Source organism: Myotis brandtii, unplaced genomic scaffold, assembly GCF_000412655.1.
Source record: "Myotis brandtii unplaced genomic scaffold, ASM41265v1 scaffold123, whole genome shotgun sequence".
NCBI classification, from domain to species: domain Eukaryota; kingdom Metazoa; phylum Chordata; class Mammalia; order Chiroptera; family Vespertilionidae; genus Myotis; species Myotis brandtii.
The window spans coordinates 8,296,433-8,311,550 of NW_005354291.1; the positions used below are offsets into that span (position 1 = coordinate 8,296,433).

The 15,118-nt window shown below is 38.7% G+C and overlaps 1 protein-coding gene across 4 annotated transcripts in view; it reads left to right on the forward strand.

The window, feature by feature from the left end:
• The window catches only part of LAMA2 (laminin, alpha 2), a 476,871-nt gene that overhangs the window by 433,575 nt on the left and 28,178 nt on the right, over window positions 1-15,118 (forward strand). For 2 of the 4 annotated variants that reach the window (XM_014533789.1, XM_005858976.2), the window contains 5 exons: window positions 3,120-3,258; window positions 4,906-4,917; window positions 7,686-7,806; window positions 9,866-10,033; window positions 14,337-14,485. In XM_014533789.1, the coding sequence (XP_014389275.1) occupies window positions 3,120-3,258; window positions 4,906-4,917; window positions 7,686-7,806; window positions 9,866-10,033; window positions 14,337-14,485 (589 nt within the window). The remainder of the gene's footprint in view (window positions 1-3,119; window positions 3,259-4,905; window positions 4,918-7,685; window positions 7,807-9,865; window positions 10,034-14,336; window positions 14,486-15,118) is intronic. The other 2 variants (XM_014533790.1, XM_014533791.1) reach the window with 1 other exon arrangement.

Genomic DNA, 15,118 nt, shown 5'->3' on the forward strand with positions numbered 1-15,118 from the left:
ATATACACTTTAAACATAGGCAAATTATACTATGTCAATTCTACTTTGGTAAAACTGTTTTTAAAATAGGACAGATATTAGAGTTATTTAAGAGCTGAAACTAGTAGGACTATTTTTGATTCATGAGGAGAAAGTCAGGATGAGTATAATTTAGAAGACTGAGTGGGGGTTATAGTGTCACCAAATAAAATAAATCATTCAGATTTGGGAGTAAAAAGATTATCATTTTGATTTGGAATATGTTTGGTTTGAAGTACTGAGGAGGTATACAGATGATGATGCCTCACCTGTTGAATGTGGATTTTTAGGCAAAAATAAAGTTCAGGCATATATTTGAGTGGTCATCATATAGTAAGCAGATATCAATTTGAGGTTACCCTGATGGTAACAGCTAAGAAGTGGCCAAATGAAGGCACATTAGGAAACATGAACATTTCAGAAGTGTTCAAAGAAATAGGTCCGGGCATGGAGACTGAGAATGAAGTCGGAAAGGGCAGAGAAGCAGGAGAGTCTGGCATAGTGGAAGCCGAAAGAGGGAACTTCCCAGGGGGAAGGAGATGTTAACAATATCAAATACTGTGTAGATGTGGACCAAGATAAGAACAGAAGGACCCCATTGGGTTTGGATGTAGGGAGGTCTTGGATTTTGACAAGATCACATCCCACGGATAGGATAGAGATAGGAACTCAAATAAGACTCCAGATGTGTGGGTCATTGCTCCAGTTCAGTAACCAGATTAGTTATTTTACATGAATTACTCTCAACTAGTTGGTAAAAGTACTGTCCCTTGAAATTCAAATGCTTCCTTCGGTAGGCATTCCCCGCCTTCTCTGAGAGACAGTTAGTAGAACCACGGTCTGCTACCAATGGAAGTTTGCCAGGTCCCCCAAGTGCATTGAGATGCATACAAGGTTGAGAAAGATCATTTAAATTTCCACTGGACTCAGAGAGAGGAGAAAAAAATTACCGAAGTAAAACAACTCGTTTATAACAACTCAGCATTGACTGTAAAATGCTGGTTAAGCCTTTACTCTGTGTCTAGTAGTTAATAAAACCCTTACTTCCCCACTTACCCATAAATGATGTCTGAACTCATCAACACTGAAATTACATGTTAATAGCTATCCTGTAAGGGAAAGAAATAGGGCAAGAAATAAAAGCAAGTGTTAGCATTTCGGTGCAGTAACCATTTCACTGCTATCACTCCTGGAGGATAGAGGAACGCCCTGCCTTTAAATCAGTAAAAATATGCCATCCTATGTCTTTCCGCCGGAGTTAATGCTTGGGCCAGTGAGTTTCAATTCAATTGTATTTCTGCTCTTTAATCAGTTTTTCTTAGAATGTCTTCTAAAAATGTATATATTCACTCAGGGATAAGGAGGAAAACTACCTCCAGTCACTGGCTGGCCTGAGATAGAGGCAGAATCTCATTTTCACAGACACTATTAGAATATGTGCCAGGTCTGTAGAAAGAGGCTATTTTTATGTTCCAGTCAGCAGCCTCATAGGAAAACATCTTTGCAGAGCTGAATAAAAGGAATATGTATGGAAAAGTCTTGAAAACATTATTTATTTATTTATTTATTTTTATTTTAGCCACCAGTCAGGTCAAAAATAGATGTGTGTATGGAATGAATATGTGTATAAAAATAGTTACATTTTTAAAATCTTAATTTGCTAACTATTTTTAACTAGACAGTTATTTTTTAGGGTTTTTTGTTGTTGTTGTTTGTATGTTTTTACAAACTCTGAGAATTTGATTTCTTACTAGGTTTGGGTATTTTATTTTGGCCATTTTGAAAGGCAGTTATGTTTGGTTTTATTGAAGATATTTCTGTTTGGAATGGAAGGACAACAGATTACAATGGAATTTGGAGGTTTGATATTTGGTTTTCCAAAGAACACTATTCTAAAGGATATGAGTGGAGGGAAAATAATAATGTTCCATGGTCAAATAAATGTAGAAAATACTTCTGGCTCTGTGTCCCTATTGGAGCATTACATTGCTTATCAGCATGTTAAAAGAACTGGGCAGACATAAAGCCAAGATATATATTTAATTTTTTCTAATCCAGTGTTTATCACATTCATTTGAACCAGGAACATTCAAGAAACTAGTTTTCCAAAGAATAAATGTTTAGAAATGCCATTGTAATCCATTTTGTTCAAATAGCCATTTTCAGACCTTTGCTAATTCAGATCGTATATCCAGCAAAAATTTGGCGGCCAAACCTGTCATGTTAGTGAACTAGCTTCTCAGTATGCACCCAGGAGCCAAAATACAGTACGCGAAGCAAAGTCTGGGACTGAGCAACTATTATAGTGAGAAACCACATCATTCAGAAAGAGCCGCGCCTGACTCTTCAGACTAAAGGGAGAAAATCAATGAGAGAAGAGGTTCCCATCCACTTGCTGAACAAAGCAATTTAAACAGAGAAGGACCTCTCTTTTTTCCTTTCTGAATTCTTATGCTCATCATATTTGAAATACTTTTAAGGCCTGAAAGAAAAGCAATAAGGCCTGAAGACCGTACCCCTCTCACAACACTCATCATCCTTCATCTGAAATGTAATTTACAATGGATGTGGACCCCATCATCTTGCAAAACCAAATGTTCCCATCTCTCTACTTTCGTACACAACCGTCCCATCCACATGACTTTGTGGGTGAGCCGAAGCCCCAGGGCTTGTGTGGATACTGAAACATACAGAAGGTGCCACAGATTCAGTGTATTAATTATCTAACTCCTAATTAGATGTTCGCCTATTATTAGTTAATTATCTTAGTTTATTTTCTAACTACTTATCTATATTACAGAAAACTATATCAAATGTTTATTTGATGATCATTTATCTAAACTTCTGTCTTTTATATTGATTGGCTTGCCTTCATTTGTGTTCAGGATATCATTTTCACACTCTGTGAATAGCTTAATAATGTATTTTATTGATGTTTTTGCTTCTGAAATTATTCAATAGTTGTATAGAGTACAAGTGCTTGAGAAAGTCAATGTTAATTTGAGAATGAAAGTAAATTTATCTTGAAGTAACAGTGCTGATATATAAAGACGTGGTTGGTAAGGCTCAACTCAAATGTCAAACTTTTCTCTCTTTTACAGCCAACATATCAATTATAGATATAGATACTGACCAGGAGGAGAACATAGCAACTTCCTCTTCTGGAAACAACTTTGGTCTTGACTTGAAAGCAGATGACAAAATCTATTTTGGCGGTCTGCCAACACTGAGAAACTTGAGGTAATTTAGTGTATCTTCAGCACTAAGGATTATGTTTTAATTAAGTAGCCACCATGCTCACCCAAGTTCTGAAGTTTAATTACAACAGGAATGTCATAGAACCTTAGCTGCAGAAAGGCCTAATCATGTTGCATGTTAGAACAACACCAGGCTTTAGAAACCAAAGGATTATTTTGATATCTTAGTTGAAGAGATGGATGGGAATCACTGTTTCCCTATGAAAAGAATTATAGAAGTAATTAAAGGTGGAAATTACAGTTGAATGTAGATCTTGTGATTGTTGTTCTCCTTGCACATTCCCTGGAGATAATGGCACACTGGCATTGCTTACTCTGCTCCAGGATGCTGGGAGTGTCACCTACCTTATTGGTAATCATTAGCATGATAATGGGCATGGGAGCTTTCCCATGTGCCTAATGCTAAAGCTATATTAGTTATTCTCATGCCCATGCCAACTTTTTTAAAAATTTCACATGATTTTTAGATTGCAGGATGGGAAGGTAGAATTATCTCATAATTTAGTTAGTTCAAAAAATAAATACAAGTAACTAAAAAAGTTAGAAAATATTTCGTGTGCTATTTAATTAATTTACTGCTTGTTATAAAAACATCTTATAAGAAATAAACATTATGGAATAATTGGTGCTTAATAAATGTTAAATGAATTTAATTAAAATGGGATGAATTAATCAACAAAAGACCTTGTATGCATATATGCATAACCCATGGACAGACAATAGGATGCTGAAGGCCTGAGGCAGTAGGGGGTGGCGGGCTGGAGGGGGTCAATGGAGGGAAAGGGGAACATATGTAATACTTTCAACAATAAAGAATTATTTATTTTTAAAAAAGAAAAAAAAGAAAGAAAATGGGATGAATTGGTGTGGTTAAACCATAAGAGTTCACTACCAATACAGACTAGCATGTTTCTAATTTTTGTATTGCTTTGTTTAGTTCATTTTTAATGGTTAAACAGTCCTGTTTAGGCTTTACTATTCTTCAAAGACATGTTACAGTTGGAAAGATCTAAGAATAACTGAAATGTATGGTGATCAATTATTTACATATTGTACAAATGGGCAATGGAACTTCAGTCTCATTTTATGATAGCTAGCATGCAGACCAAGGCTTATGCTTTTCCCTGTATCAAAATCACAGACCAGGCAACTGTGTAATTACCCGTCTTTCAACAGTATAACATGACAAGCTTTGTGGTGCAAATAAACTGGTTCCTCAGACATCTACATTATAAGGTTTTTGTGTCTGGTCAGAAAAATCCTTGCAGAGCAAATGTATTTGAATGGTGTCATAGTTATTAGTCATTCAACAGGTGTTTGTTGAGCATCCCCTGTAGCATAGCAACATTTGTGCATTTTTCTACTCATAAAATTGAGTACTTTAAAAATTCATATTTCAAAATATAAATTTTCTAAGAGAATAGTATGGGAAATGGTCATCTTTGGATTCTAATTACACTGTGGTCAAGGGCATAAGTCTGTTTCCTGTTCTGATAGTTTTTAAATTCCTTTCCTTTGAAGATCCCTGTGAGATGCTTTTAAGAAAGATTTATGATTAAAGTTTATTTTACTAAATGAAAATGCAATTATAAGTAAATTGTGTTCTTTTTTTCTCTTTCCTTTGACGTAGTATGAAAGCAAGGTAAACTTTACATTTATGCATGACTTCTTCAAGTGCATGGGTTGGGTAAATGTGGCTTCTTAGATAAAGCAGCAGTGCAGAAGCAGAGCGACAGCCTTGCAGCTTTATTCATAGTATATATCATGAGCAAGTAATGCCTTCTGAGATAGTTCTCATGCTGCTCTTTGCTCACAAAGACGCTGCTGCTTACCCACCATCAGTTGAGCTACAACTGGACTTGTTTCACCACCCAAGATGATGGGATTTGCTCTGCTTATTTGTTCAACCGCCTGCGCACAGCGCCCCCTGGTGCCCACAGTCAGCAGCACACGCGCAAAGAGCAGCTAGCTGGTCAGGTTTATGGGTACTATCTAGTTCAGTGGAAGAGGTCAAAGCAGCCTCTTGGGTTGACCCGGGACTCTGCTCTCTCCAGTACCACGCTGTCTGCTGAACAATCAGCCCGTGCTCCCACATGCTTAGCACTGCCTTGTTGCTTTTTGCAAGCCTGCAAATATGCAAACGTTTACACGGCCCTTGCACCTCTTGGCAAAGCTGCTTACTTATTGCCATGTTTACTTAGAATTAGCTCTGGAGCCAGATAAAAGGAATCTCTGGAAATAGTGTTTACTACAAGTGTTTGCATTAATGGTGAGGAAGTTTGTGAACAGTCCCTTAGCTTCTCAGGAGCATTGTAATTCCTGTTTGCAGAGAGGCCGTGGCATGAAAGCTGTTAGCAGCATGCCCCTGTCAGTGGCCAGTCAACCCCCGGAGATACGAAGGCTGGCTCATGCTGGCTAGAACTCAAAATTGGGCATTTCAGAGCCGAACTGTGCCGTCTTTCTGAAAAGAGGATATGAAGCCGAACTGACCCAAGAAATATTTAAGGCAAAAACTAGACTTTTAATTCCAAAACTAAAACATGTAGAAATAAAAGTGTAAAAATAAACAATCCAAGTTGTTTTATAAAGATACGGAATGAGACCAGTGGAGCTGTTTGCTGAGATGGCTAAAACGCAAAGGCTTGTGTTCAATGGAAATGCACGCTAATAAAGCTCTGGAATAACACGATGTGGCTTTGTAATTTTGCCTTTGAGGCAAACAGACGAAACAGAGGCCTGTGGTTACCATCAGAAGTCTGATCAAACATATGTGATTGTTTACCCCGGTGATTTTCAGCATATTGAGCTTGCTAAATCATTGTATTTTGAAATGGTTCTTTGTATTTCCATGAAACAATGAACTACATACCTTGTAGGAGTGATTTTCTTTATTGATAAGACCTCTGAAAACCGGTGATAAATCAGTCTCCCTCTAAAGGGGAAACAAGGAAACAAATGAACACTGCAAATGAAATTCACCCATTTCCTCCCTTTATACAGTAAGAATATCAGCAAGGTCCTCACCCTCCGGTTGGGCATGTTCCACATAATAACCAACTGAACAGAGGAGAAAACCTGAGGAACAAGGGGAAATGACCAAAAGAAATAAAGCTGTTCCAGAGAGAAGAGAAAACCAGAAACCATTACATAAATCACCTGATCTACACTGGCAGGGTCTGATTTGCTTCTCCACCTGCTTTTCCTCATGCCCATTTGTTTTTTATAAAGACAAAAAGGAATCATAGGACCATGTGTGGAGAATTCCTTGTTATCCTAATCAGTATAATATTTTAGTGTTGATTGGATGCTTTTACAGATACAAAAATGTATTCTTTTTTTTCTATTACTATAGACCTGCACTATGCATTATGGTGGCCACTAACCACAGTGGCTATTGAACTTTAAATTAAATAGAATGAAATAATGATATTCAGCGTCTCATTCACGTAAGCTCCATTTCAAGTGCTGATAGCGACAGGTGGCTAGTAACTGACTGACCAATGCAGAACAGAGTGCTTCCATCATCAGAGGAAGGCCTACTGGCGAGCACTGCTATAGGCTAAATCAAGAAGTTTCATTGTTTTTGACATACTACTAATTGTATTGAGCACTTACTGTGCGCTAGCATGTTTATCCCTTTTTTAAAAAGTAGTAAGCTAAAGGTAAACATCCAGGTGTCATCTGGGTATAGAATCCATTTTCAACTTCATTGGAAAAAATTAAAAAAGGCTTTGTGCCTTTGGTTGCTATATTTTGTTATTGCTTCAATATGGAAAAGAACTTTGGGGTCAATCTGCAAATCCAACTTTTAAGTATCTTTTTTAAAGACTGTGATGCAAAGAATGTTTCTTAAGCTTTAGCTAAAAAGTGTTCAAGACAAATATAATATTATCTTATTTTTTAGGTACACCCCCACCACCAAAAAAAAATGTATCAATGAGAGAAATGTTTTATTTTTGAAATTTTTCTAGATTTTTCTTCCTAAATTTTGAGCAATATTTTATTTAGCTTGTTTGGTTATGTGGTTTGATTATGCCGCCTACACTAATGTCTGCTCTTTGATGAAAAAAAGAAATACAGTTCATGATGCGTAAGAAGAACATAAGAAGTCAGTTCATTCCTGTACCTTGTGCTACTTAAATGCTATGGGTAAGATTATTTTTCAAAAGGAAAGGAAGACTGATTACATAAAGATTGCTTCTCGGGATGGCGTTAAAATCCACTTACTCCAACCAGTAGAAGGCGGAAGCATAGTTTGCTGGGCACACGTGTGCGTGTGTGCACCGTTTGACAGACAAGTGCCTGCCTGTGCATCAGTTTGCTCTACTGGCTTGTGTCCTGTAGTCACAGACACTACACTGCCCTCGCCCTAATAATGCTGCCTTTGTTTTCCATGTAACTTTTCAACAGGCCAGAAGTAAATTTGAAGAAATACTCTGGCTGCCTCAAAGATATTGAGATTTCAAGAACTCCGTATAATATCCTCAGTAGCCCTGATTATGTTGGCGTTACCAAAGGATGTTTGCTGGAGGTGGGTTTGTTTTTATTGGCTTCCTAAGTACATTCACATCAGATTTCACTTACTGAGTGTGGGTGCTCTTTATAGGGACTAATCCCTTGTTAATATGTTTTAAATGCCCACTGACCCTAGTCTTGTCCATGTGTAGATGATAAAGCGAGATTGAAGCACTTCTATAAATTACTGTAATCAGCTGAACTTAGGAGATGGTATTATGCAGAACCTAAATTGTGAGCCAATTTCCCACATGTCTGTACTTCAGATAATGTACTTTTAGCATTAATCTCTTTTCTGGTTCTTTCTTCATTTCTTCACTGCTTTCCCCTTTTCCTCATTTTTGTCATCTAGTTTAGATTTATTTTATCTTTATGTGTTGAATACAGCTGGTCTGGAGTGTGTTAGGAGTTTACACAAAAAGCTAGTAATAATGTATGCCATCATCATTAGTGCATAGCATCTTGTCTGCGGCTTGGAAGTCAAACCTCCTTTTCTTTGAAAATGGCACAGACTGGGAAGCACCTGCAAAGTCTTATCTTTGACACGACTGCAAAGTCCTTTGTTATCAGCCACCTTCAGTGTCTTTTCTTTGTTGCCACAGCAGCCCAGCAGCCCCTTGATTCCACTTGACCATTCTGCCCTGACTTTCAACAGGTGCTAACCCATCGGAGAGAGAAACACAGGTCCCAGCTCAGCTCTCTTAAAATATCTACAAGCAAGAGGCCAATATTCATTAGCAAATATTAATAAGAATTTTATGGGAATTCTAAAAGTGATGAGCTTGTTTGCCAAAAACAGTTAAATATATCATTCTTATCAAATTTTAATTACCCTGATATGACACATTATTCATTCAAGCTGCTTCCTCCAATTAAAGTTATTTTAAAGCATTATGATGGGAAATGAAGAGAGAACAGGGGAAAAGAAAAGAAAAATGAATGCATCACAGAGCCATAAGGTTTAAAGACTGGAACAGAGTGTTCAGGGTCTTCATTGTGCATAGTGATAGGCTCCAATTTGCAATTAGCCGTAGACATCCATCCTGGGAAGCTTGGGAATAAGGAAAAAGAAGACGCACACAGGATTGAATTTCTAAGAATCCATTCTGGCCTCTTAAAGTTTTTCTGAGAATTTTAATCTTCCAAAGCCTAAGTCTCATTCACATGCAGAAGATATATACATGAGGATGGAAAACTGTCAAGAAAATGAATGGCTTATATGTGTGGAAATGATGATTCTGTAAAGGCACTTTTCAGTAACCAGGAATTATTTTGCAACTAAAATATGAGGTAGAAATTGGATGTGGATAAATATTGAAAAGTCTGCACAGTAGTTTTAGCTGAACTATCCAAAACTCTATGTTTTGGAAATTGGAATAGAAAATCGATTATATATTTTACAATACCTGTGTCACTTAACTGAAACTGAAACGCTGTGGGGAGAAATACTCTGCCTTAAAGGATTCCTTACTTTTACTCCAGCAAAATACAGGACTTTCGAAATGAGCATTTTAAGTACTCTAAGTGCCCAAATGCCTGGGCTTGCTTAAATAAGTCCTAACATATTCATAAAGGGAATTCCTCCTGCCATTAAAAATGATGATTAGCCCTGGCCAGTGTGGCTCCATTGGTTGGGTGTTGTCCCATGCACCTAGAGGTTGCTGGCTTGACTCCCGATCAGGGCACATGCCTGGGTTGCAGGCTTGATCCCTGTTGGGGGGTGTGCTAGAGGCAGCTGATCAATGATTGTCTCTCATCAATGATGTTTCTATCTCTCTCTTCCTCTCCCTTCCTCTCTGAAATCAATGAAAGTATATTTAATAATAATAATAATCTTTTATATTTTATATCAAAATTTCTAAAATAAAAACAGGCCAGAATTTTTAACTCAAACTGCTCAGAAATTTTAATTTAGAGTGAGTTAACAGGATTTCTTCAGTTGCTCTTAAGCTCTCTATGTGACTATGGATCTTCATGCTTTCTAAAACGACCATGTATTTCATAACATTGTATATACTGAGGAGAGTGTGCAAAACGGATAAATTAATGTAAATTTTCTTTCCTTTCACCCCCAGAATGTTCACACGGTTAGCTTCCCCAAGCCTGGTTTTGTGGAGCTGGCCCCTGTGCCCATCAGTGTGGGAACTGAAATCAACCTGTCCTTCAGCACTAAGAATGAGTCTGGGATCATTCTTCTGGGAAGTGGAGGGGCACTTCGGAGAAAACGAAGGCAGACTGGACAGGTATCCTCACACCTCATAAATAATTCGTTTTCCCTAATGCTGGTATAAAACAATTGTTTTATAAAGAGATTAGTGAGGTGTTTGGGGTTTATAAATTGCACTTATATTTTTAGATTTGCATTTATTTCCGCTATCATCTTCTTAGGACAATTATTTCTGCTATTATTTTCCTATTGGTCAATTCCAGGTGTAGTCATACTTATATTTGCACCTGTGTTTCATACGGGTTTATCATATGCATATATAAAGAGAGAAAGCTTAAAATATATTCAAATGATATTAATCTTCTCTTGTATCTAAGTCCAGGTCCTTATCAGATCTGTAGCTACCCATCTAGGGTCCCTTAAATTTAAGTTCCTTCTAGGATTAGTTTCCCAGTTTCATTAGCCAACATGATGCAGTCCACTGGAGCCTAACCTGCTTTGAACAGCCATTTCACAGAAGAGGAAATGTGAATGACCCAAAAACATATTTTTTAAAAGTTCAACCTCAGTGGTAATGGGGCAAATGCAATTTCAGACCACACTGGACTTTCTACCCACTGGATTGGCAAAACACTCAGAAATATGATAATACCAACTATTAGCTAGATATGGATCAAAGGGAATCCTTAGTCACTACTGATGGAAAGAGTAGATTGTTACAGCCACTTTGGAAAACCATGTGGCACAACCTTAGAAAGTTGAACATGTGCACTCTCTACAAGCCAGCAATTTCACTCCTAGGTCTAGCCCCACATTCTTGCACATTTGCACAGTGAGACGTGAACAAGAATGTTCATAGAGCATTTTTTTATAATAGCACAAAAACTAGAAACAACCCAGCTGGAGAACAGATCAACTCTGGCACTTTTGTATAATGGGATAGTAATCAGTAGAAAAAAGGAATACATTATAACTAACCTAACAACATGGATGAATCTTAAAAACTAAGTAGAATTTTTTAAGTGCACTATATACTGAGTAACATCATTTTTGTAGATTTCTACTATGTTGGTAATACTAACCAACATATTGTTTATAGATATACATGTGAATTTTAAAAAATAGTTTTTAAAAAGCAAGGGAATAAAATCCATGGTAACAAGTGTTGGCTAGGATATAGAGAAAAGGGAACTTCTATGTACTGTTGGTGAGAATGTAAATTGGTGCAGCCACTACAGAAAACAGTATGGAGACTCCTAAAAAAATGAAAAGTAGAACTACCATATGATCCAGCAATCCACTTATGGGTATTTAAACAAAAGAAAGAAAAACACCAACTTGAAAAATATATGCACCCCCATGTTCATTGCAGCATTATTTACAATAGCCAAGATATAAAAGCAAGCTAAGTATTCATCCATAGATGAATAGATAAAGAAGTTGTGGCATATATATAGTTAGATAGATATAGATATTCCTGTAAATAGATACTCCTATATATAAGCTATTTCTACTTTATATATGTAGATATTCTTATTATATATATTCCTATTATATATATATATCCCTATAATATATATATATCCTATATATATTTTCTCATATGTATATGTATATATACATATGAAATTTTGTCATTTCCAACACCATGGATGGACCTTGAGGGCATTATGCTAAGTGAAATAAGTCATACAGAAAGACAAATACTATATGATCTCACACATATGCTGAATCTAAACTAAACAAAACAACGAGCTCATAGATACAAAGAACAGATTGGTGGTTGCCAGAGGCAGGATGCGCAGAGTAGGCGAAATAAGTGAAGGGGGTCCAAAGGTACATAATTCCAGTTATAAAACAAATAAGCCATGTGGATGTGATATACAGCATGGTGACTATAGTTAGTAATACTGTATCACATATTTGAAAGTTGCTAAGAATGTGGATCATAAAAGTTCTCATCAGCCCTAGCTGGTTTGGCTCAGTGAATAGAGCATCAGCCTGTGGACTAAAGGGTTTGATTCCAGTCAAGGGCACATGCCCAAGTTTCAGTCTCGACCCCCAGGAGGGGGTGTGCAGGAAGCAGCCGATCAATGATTCTCTCTCATCATTGATGTTTTTATCTCTCTCTCCCTCTCCCTTCCTTTCTCAAATCAATAAAAATATATTTTAAAAATAATTCTCATCACACACAAAAATTCTATACCTACGGTGATGGATGTTAACTATACCTATTGTGGTGATCATTTCAAGTAAAGTATATACAAATATCGTCATTATGTTGTATACCTGAAACTAGTATAATGTTGTATGTCAGTTACTCCTCAATTAAAGACAAAGAAGAGGAAGAGAGAGCTGTCTCTAAGCCAGTGGTTCTCAACCTTCCTAATGCCGTGACCCTTTAATACAGTTCCTCATGTTGTGGTGACCCCCAACCATAAAATTATTTTCGTTGCTACTTCATAACTGTAATTTTTCTACTGTTATGAATCATAATGTAAATATCTGATATGCAGGATGTATTTTCAGGGGTCACGACCCACAGATTGAGAACCGCTGCTAAGCACAGGCCCCGAGGAAAGGCCTGTGAGAACACAGTGACAGGTGGCTGTTCGTGAACCGGGAGTTGGGTTCTCACCACAACATGGCCATGTGGTGCCCTGACCTCAAACTACAGCCTCTAGAACCTTGAGGAAATACATTTCTATTGTTTAAGCCAAACAATAAAAATAACGGTTTTTAAAAAACAAGGGACTAAAATTTATGTTAGGGGTTACCTCTACGTCGGGGAAGCTGGGGAATGGGATTGGAAAGAATCTCAGAAGAGATACAAAAGTATTGCTTTTCAACCTAAGTGGTAGATTTTCAGGTATTCATTGAATTCTAAGTTGTGATTGTGTTCCTTGCATTGTGAGAAATGTATCAAATAGTCATAATAAAAATAGTTTTTGAAGAGTAGAGGGAGAGAAAAAAGGTGTTATTTTATCTCATTCCTAGCTGCATATAAGCACTAAATACATAAAAATATAAGTGCACTCCTAAATTCTTCATCTTTTAATCCTGAAAAGTAAAATTCTTTTCTCACCACTCCAAATCATAAGCTAGTTGTAATAAGAGGACCCGATAAAACATTCTGAAATAGACTTCCACGGAGGGATATTTGTCAAATATTTAAGCACCAACTCTTGGCTCCACATTTCTCCTCAACAAGGACTAAATAAATGGACTTGAATCACCAGCTTTCAGGATAGTTCTTAAAACACAACAGGATGCTATTAAAACAATTTAAATGAGACAGTATTAATTACTATAGTACAAAGTAGATTAGAAGTCACATGTTAATGTTTCAACATTTTAGTGATAATGAATATTTAGCTGTGAAGAGCTCACAGCAAATGCTATCTGAAAGAGGAAACAAGGTTAAATATTCCTGTCTGCTGTAGAAGCAATGCTGACATAGTTTATGTTTTCCAAGTTAACAGTCTTGATACCCATAGAGTTGTTTGTGATTATGTTCTGCTAAAGGAGTTTGAGACTAATTGAGTGAGTCCTTTGCAATGGCCCTTTGATGGATGGTGAGCACTGATCCGACCCGCTGGCCATTTTGTGTTGGACACACAGCCATATAGACGACTTGGTCCCTCCGCGGAGACACGATGTGAGATTGCACCGTCTCCGCCGCCGCAGGTGACTCGCGGAGGACCAAGTGGTCAGTGTGCAGCAGGTGCCGGTGCTCCACAAGAAAGGGAGCACGCGTGGCCTCAGCTTTGGGGTCGGGGGCTGCGTTCCAGCTCCCTGAGGTTCCTAATCTGATCTCTAAGCCATCCTGGTTGCCATAGTAACGGCAGCAAGAAGAAAGCAGGCATGTTTGTGGATGAAAAATTGTCTTCCTTCTTCCTAAATGAGGGAGACAAGTTACATATTGGTGATAGCAATCTATTCCACCAGCTCAGGGAACAAATTGAAGTCTAAACACTCAAAATGCCAGGAGGTTGGGAGTCAGACCAGATTTCCAGGAACCGGCGTCCACTGTGAATAGAAGGGAGAGGGGGTTTTTGTTGGCACCCTTTGTTTTCCGGTGGGTTCTGTGAGTTAGAGACCCACCGCCTGCAGACCTGACAGGGTCTGCATCGCAAATCTGCTTTGCAGAGACTTCGGTAGTACTACACCCCCTTTGCACATCACCTCGAAGGCAGAAATGGTAAATGATTAAAAAGCTATTTCCAGCTGCTTTCAATACTGTTGCTTAAGAAAACATAGAGTCTTCACTTCTCGGATAAGATCTCGGAGCAGATGAATCTGCCATCCTGTCAGGGAACCTCTAACGCTAAGTCAAGAGTGGGCTTCCTCTGTAACCTTGGCGACCGCTTGCATTGCAGGCCTACTATGCGATCTTCCTGAACAAGGGCCGCCTGGAAGTGCATCTCTCCACGGGCGCGCGAATCATGAGGAAAATTGTTGTCAAACCGGAGCCGAGCCTGTTTCACGACGGGAGGGAGCACTCCGTTCACGTGGAGAGAACCAGAGGGTAACAGCCGCCCTGAGAATCCCCTGCCGTACTAACACGCACCCCTCTGCAGCCTGGCCCGGCTGGGCCCCTGTGTGCATGGGCAGGCGATGCATTGCCCAAAACTCGCCCGTGGCTTCATTTCTTCTTTACCTCTCCTGCTCAGAAACCTCATTTACCTTGGCCCTTAGGAGTTCTACTCTTCACATTTTTATTCTGTGCCATTCCCCTCTCCACCTTGGGAAAAAGCAAATGTATCTTCTGAAGCTGTAGATGAGACAAGCTCTCCCTCCCTCTGCACCTCTCAGCTATTCCCTTTTCGAATAAGGTATGCACACAGCCAACCGCGCAGAGCAGCTCGCCTGAGCCCGCAGCCTCCGGCAGCTGCTGTTTCATTCGGGTTCCAAAGCAGTGATGGCAGCTGCTTAGAAACCTGTCACCGATCCGGAATGTGCAGGGGCTGCAGGGCCTACTGAGCACCGCTATGTGCATGCCTCACCCCTGTCCCCTTCCCGGGTGTGCGGGGTCCCTGAGGGAGCAGCGTGGAGGGAGAGAAGGGAAAGGTGGCTGTCCTGCCATCATTGTGTGGAGGCTGGCTGCCTCCGTGGATCCCCGCGAGCCTTTGCTTCCCACCCTGAGTCAGGGAACTGGATA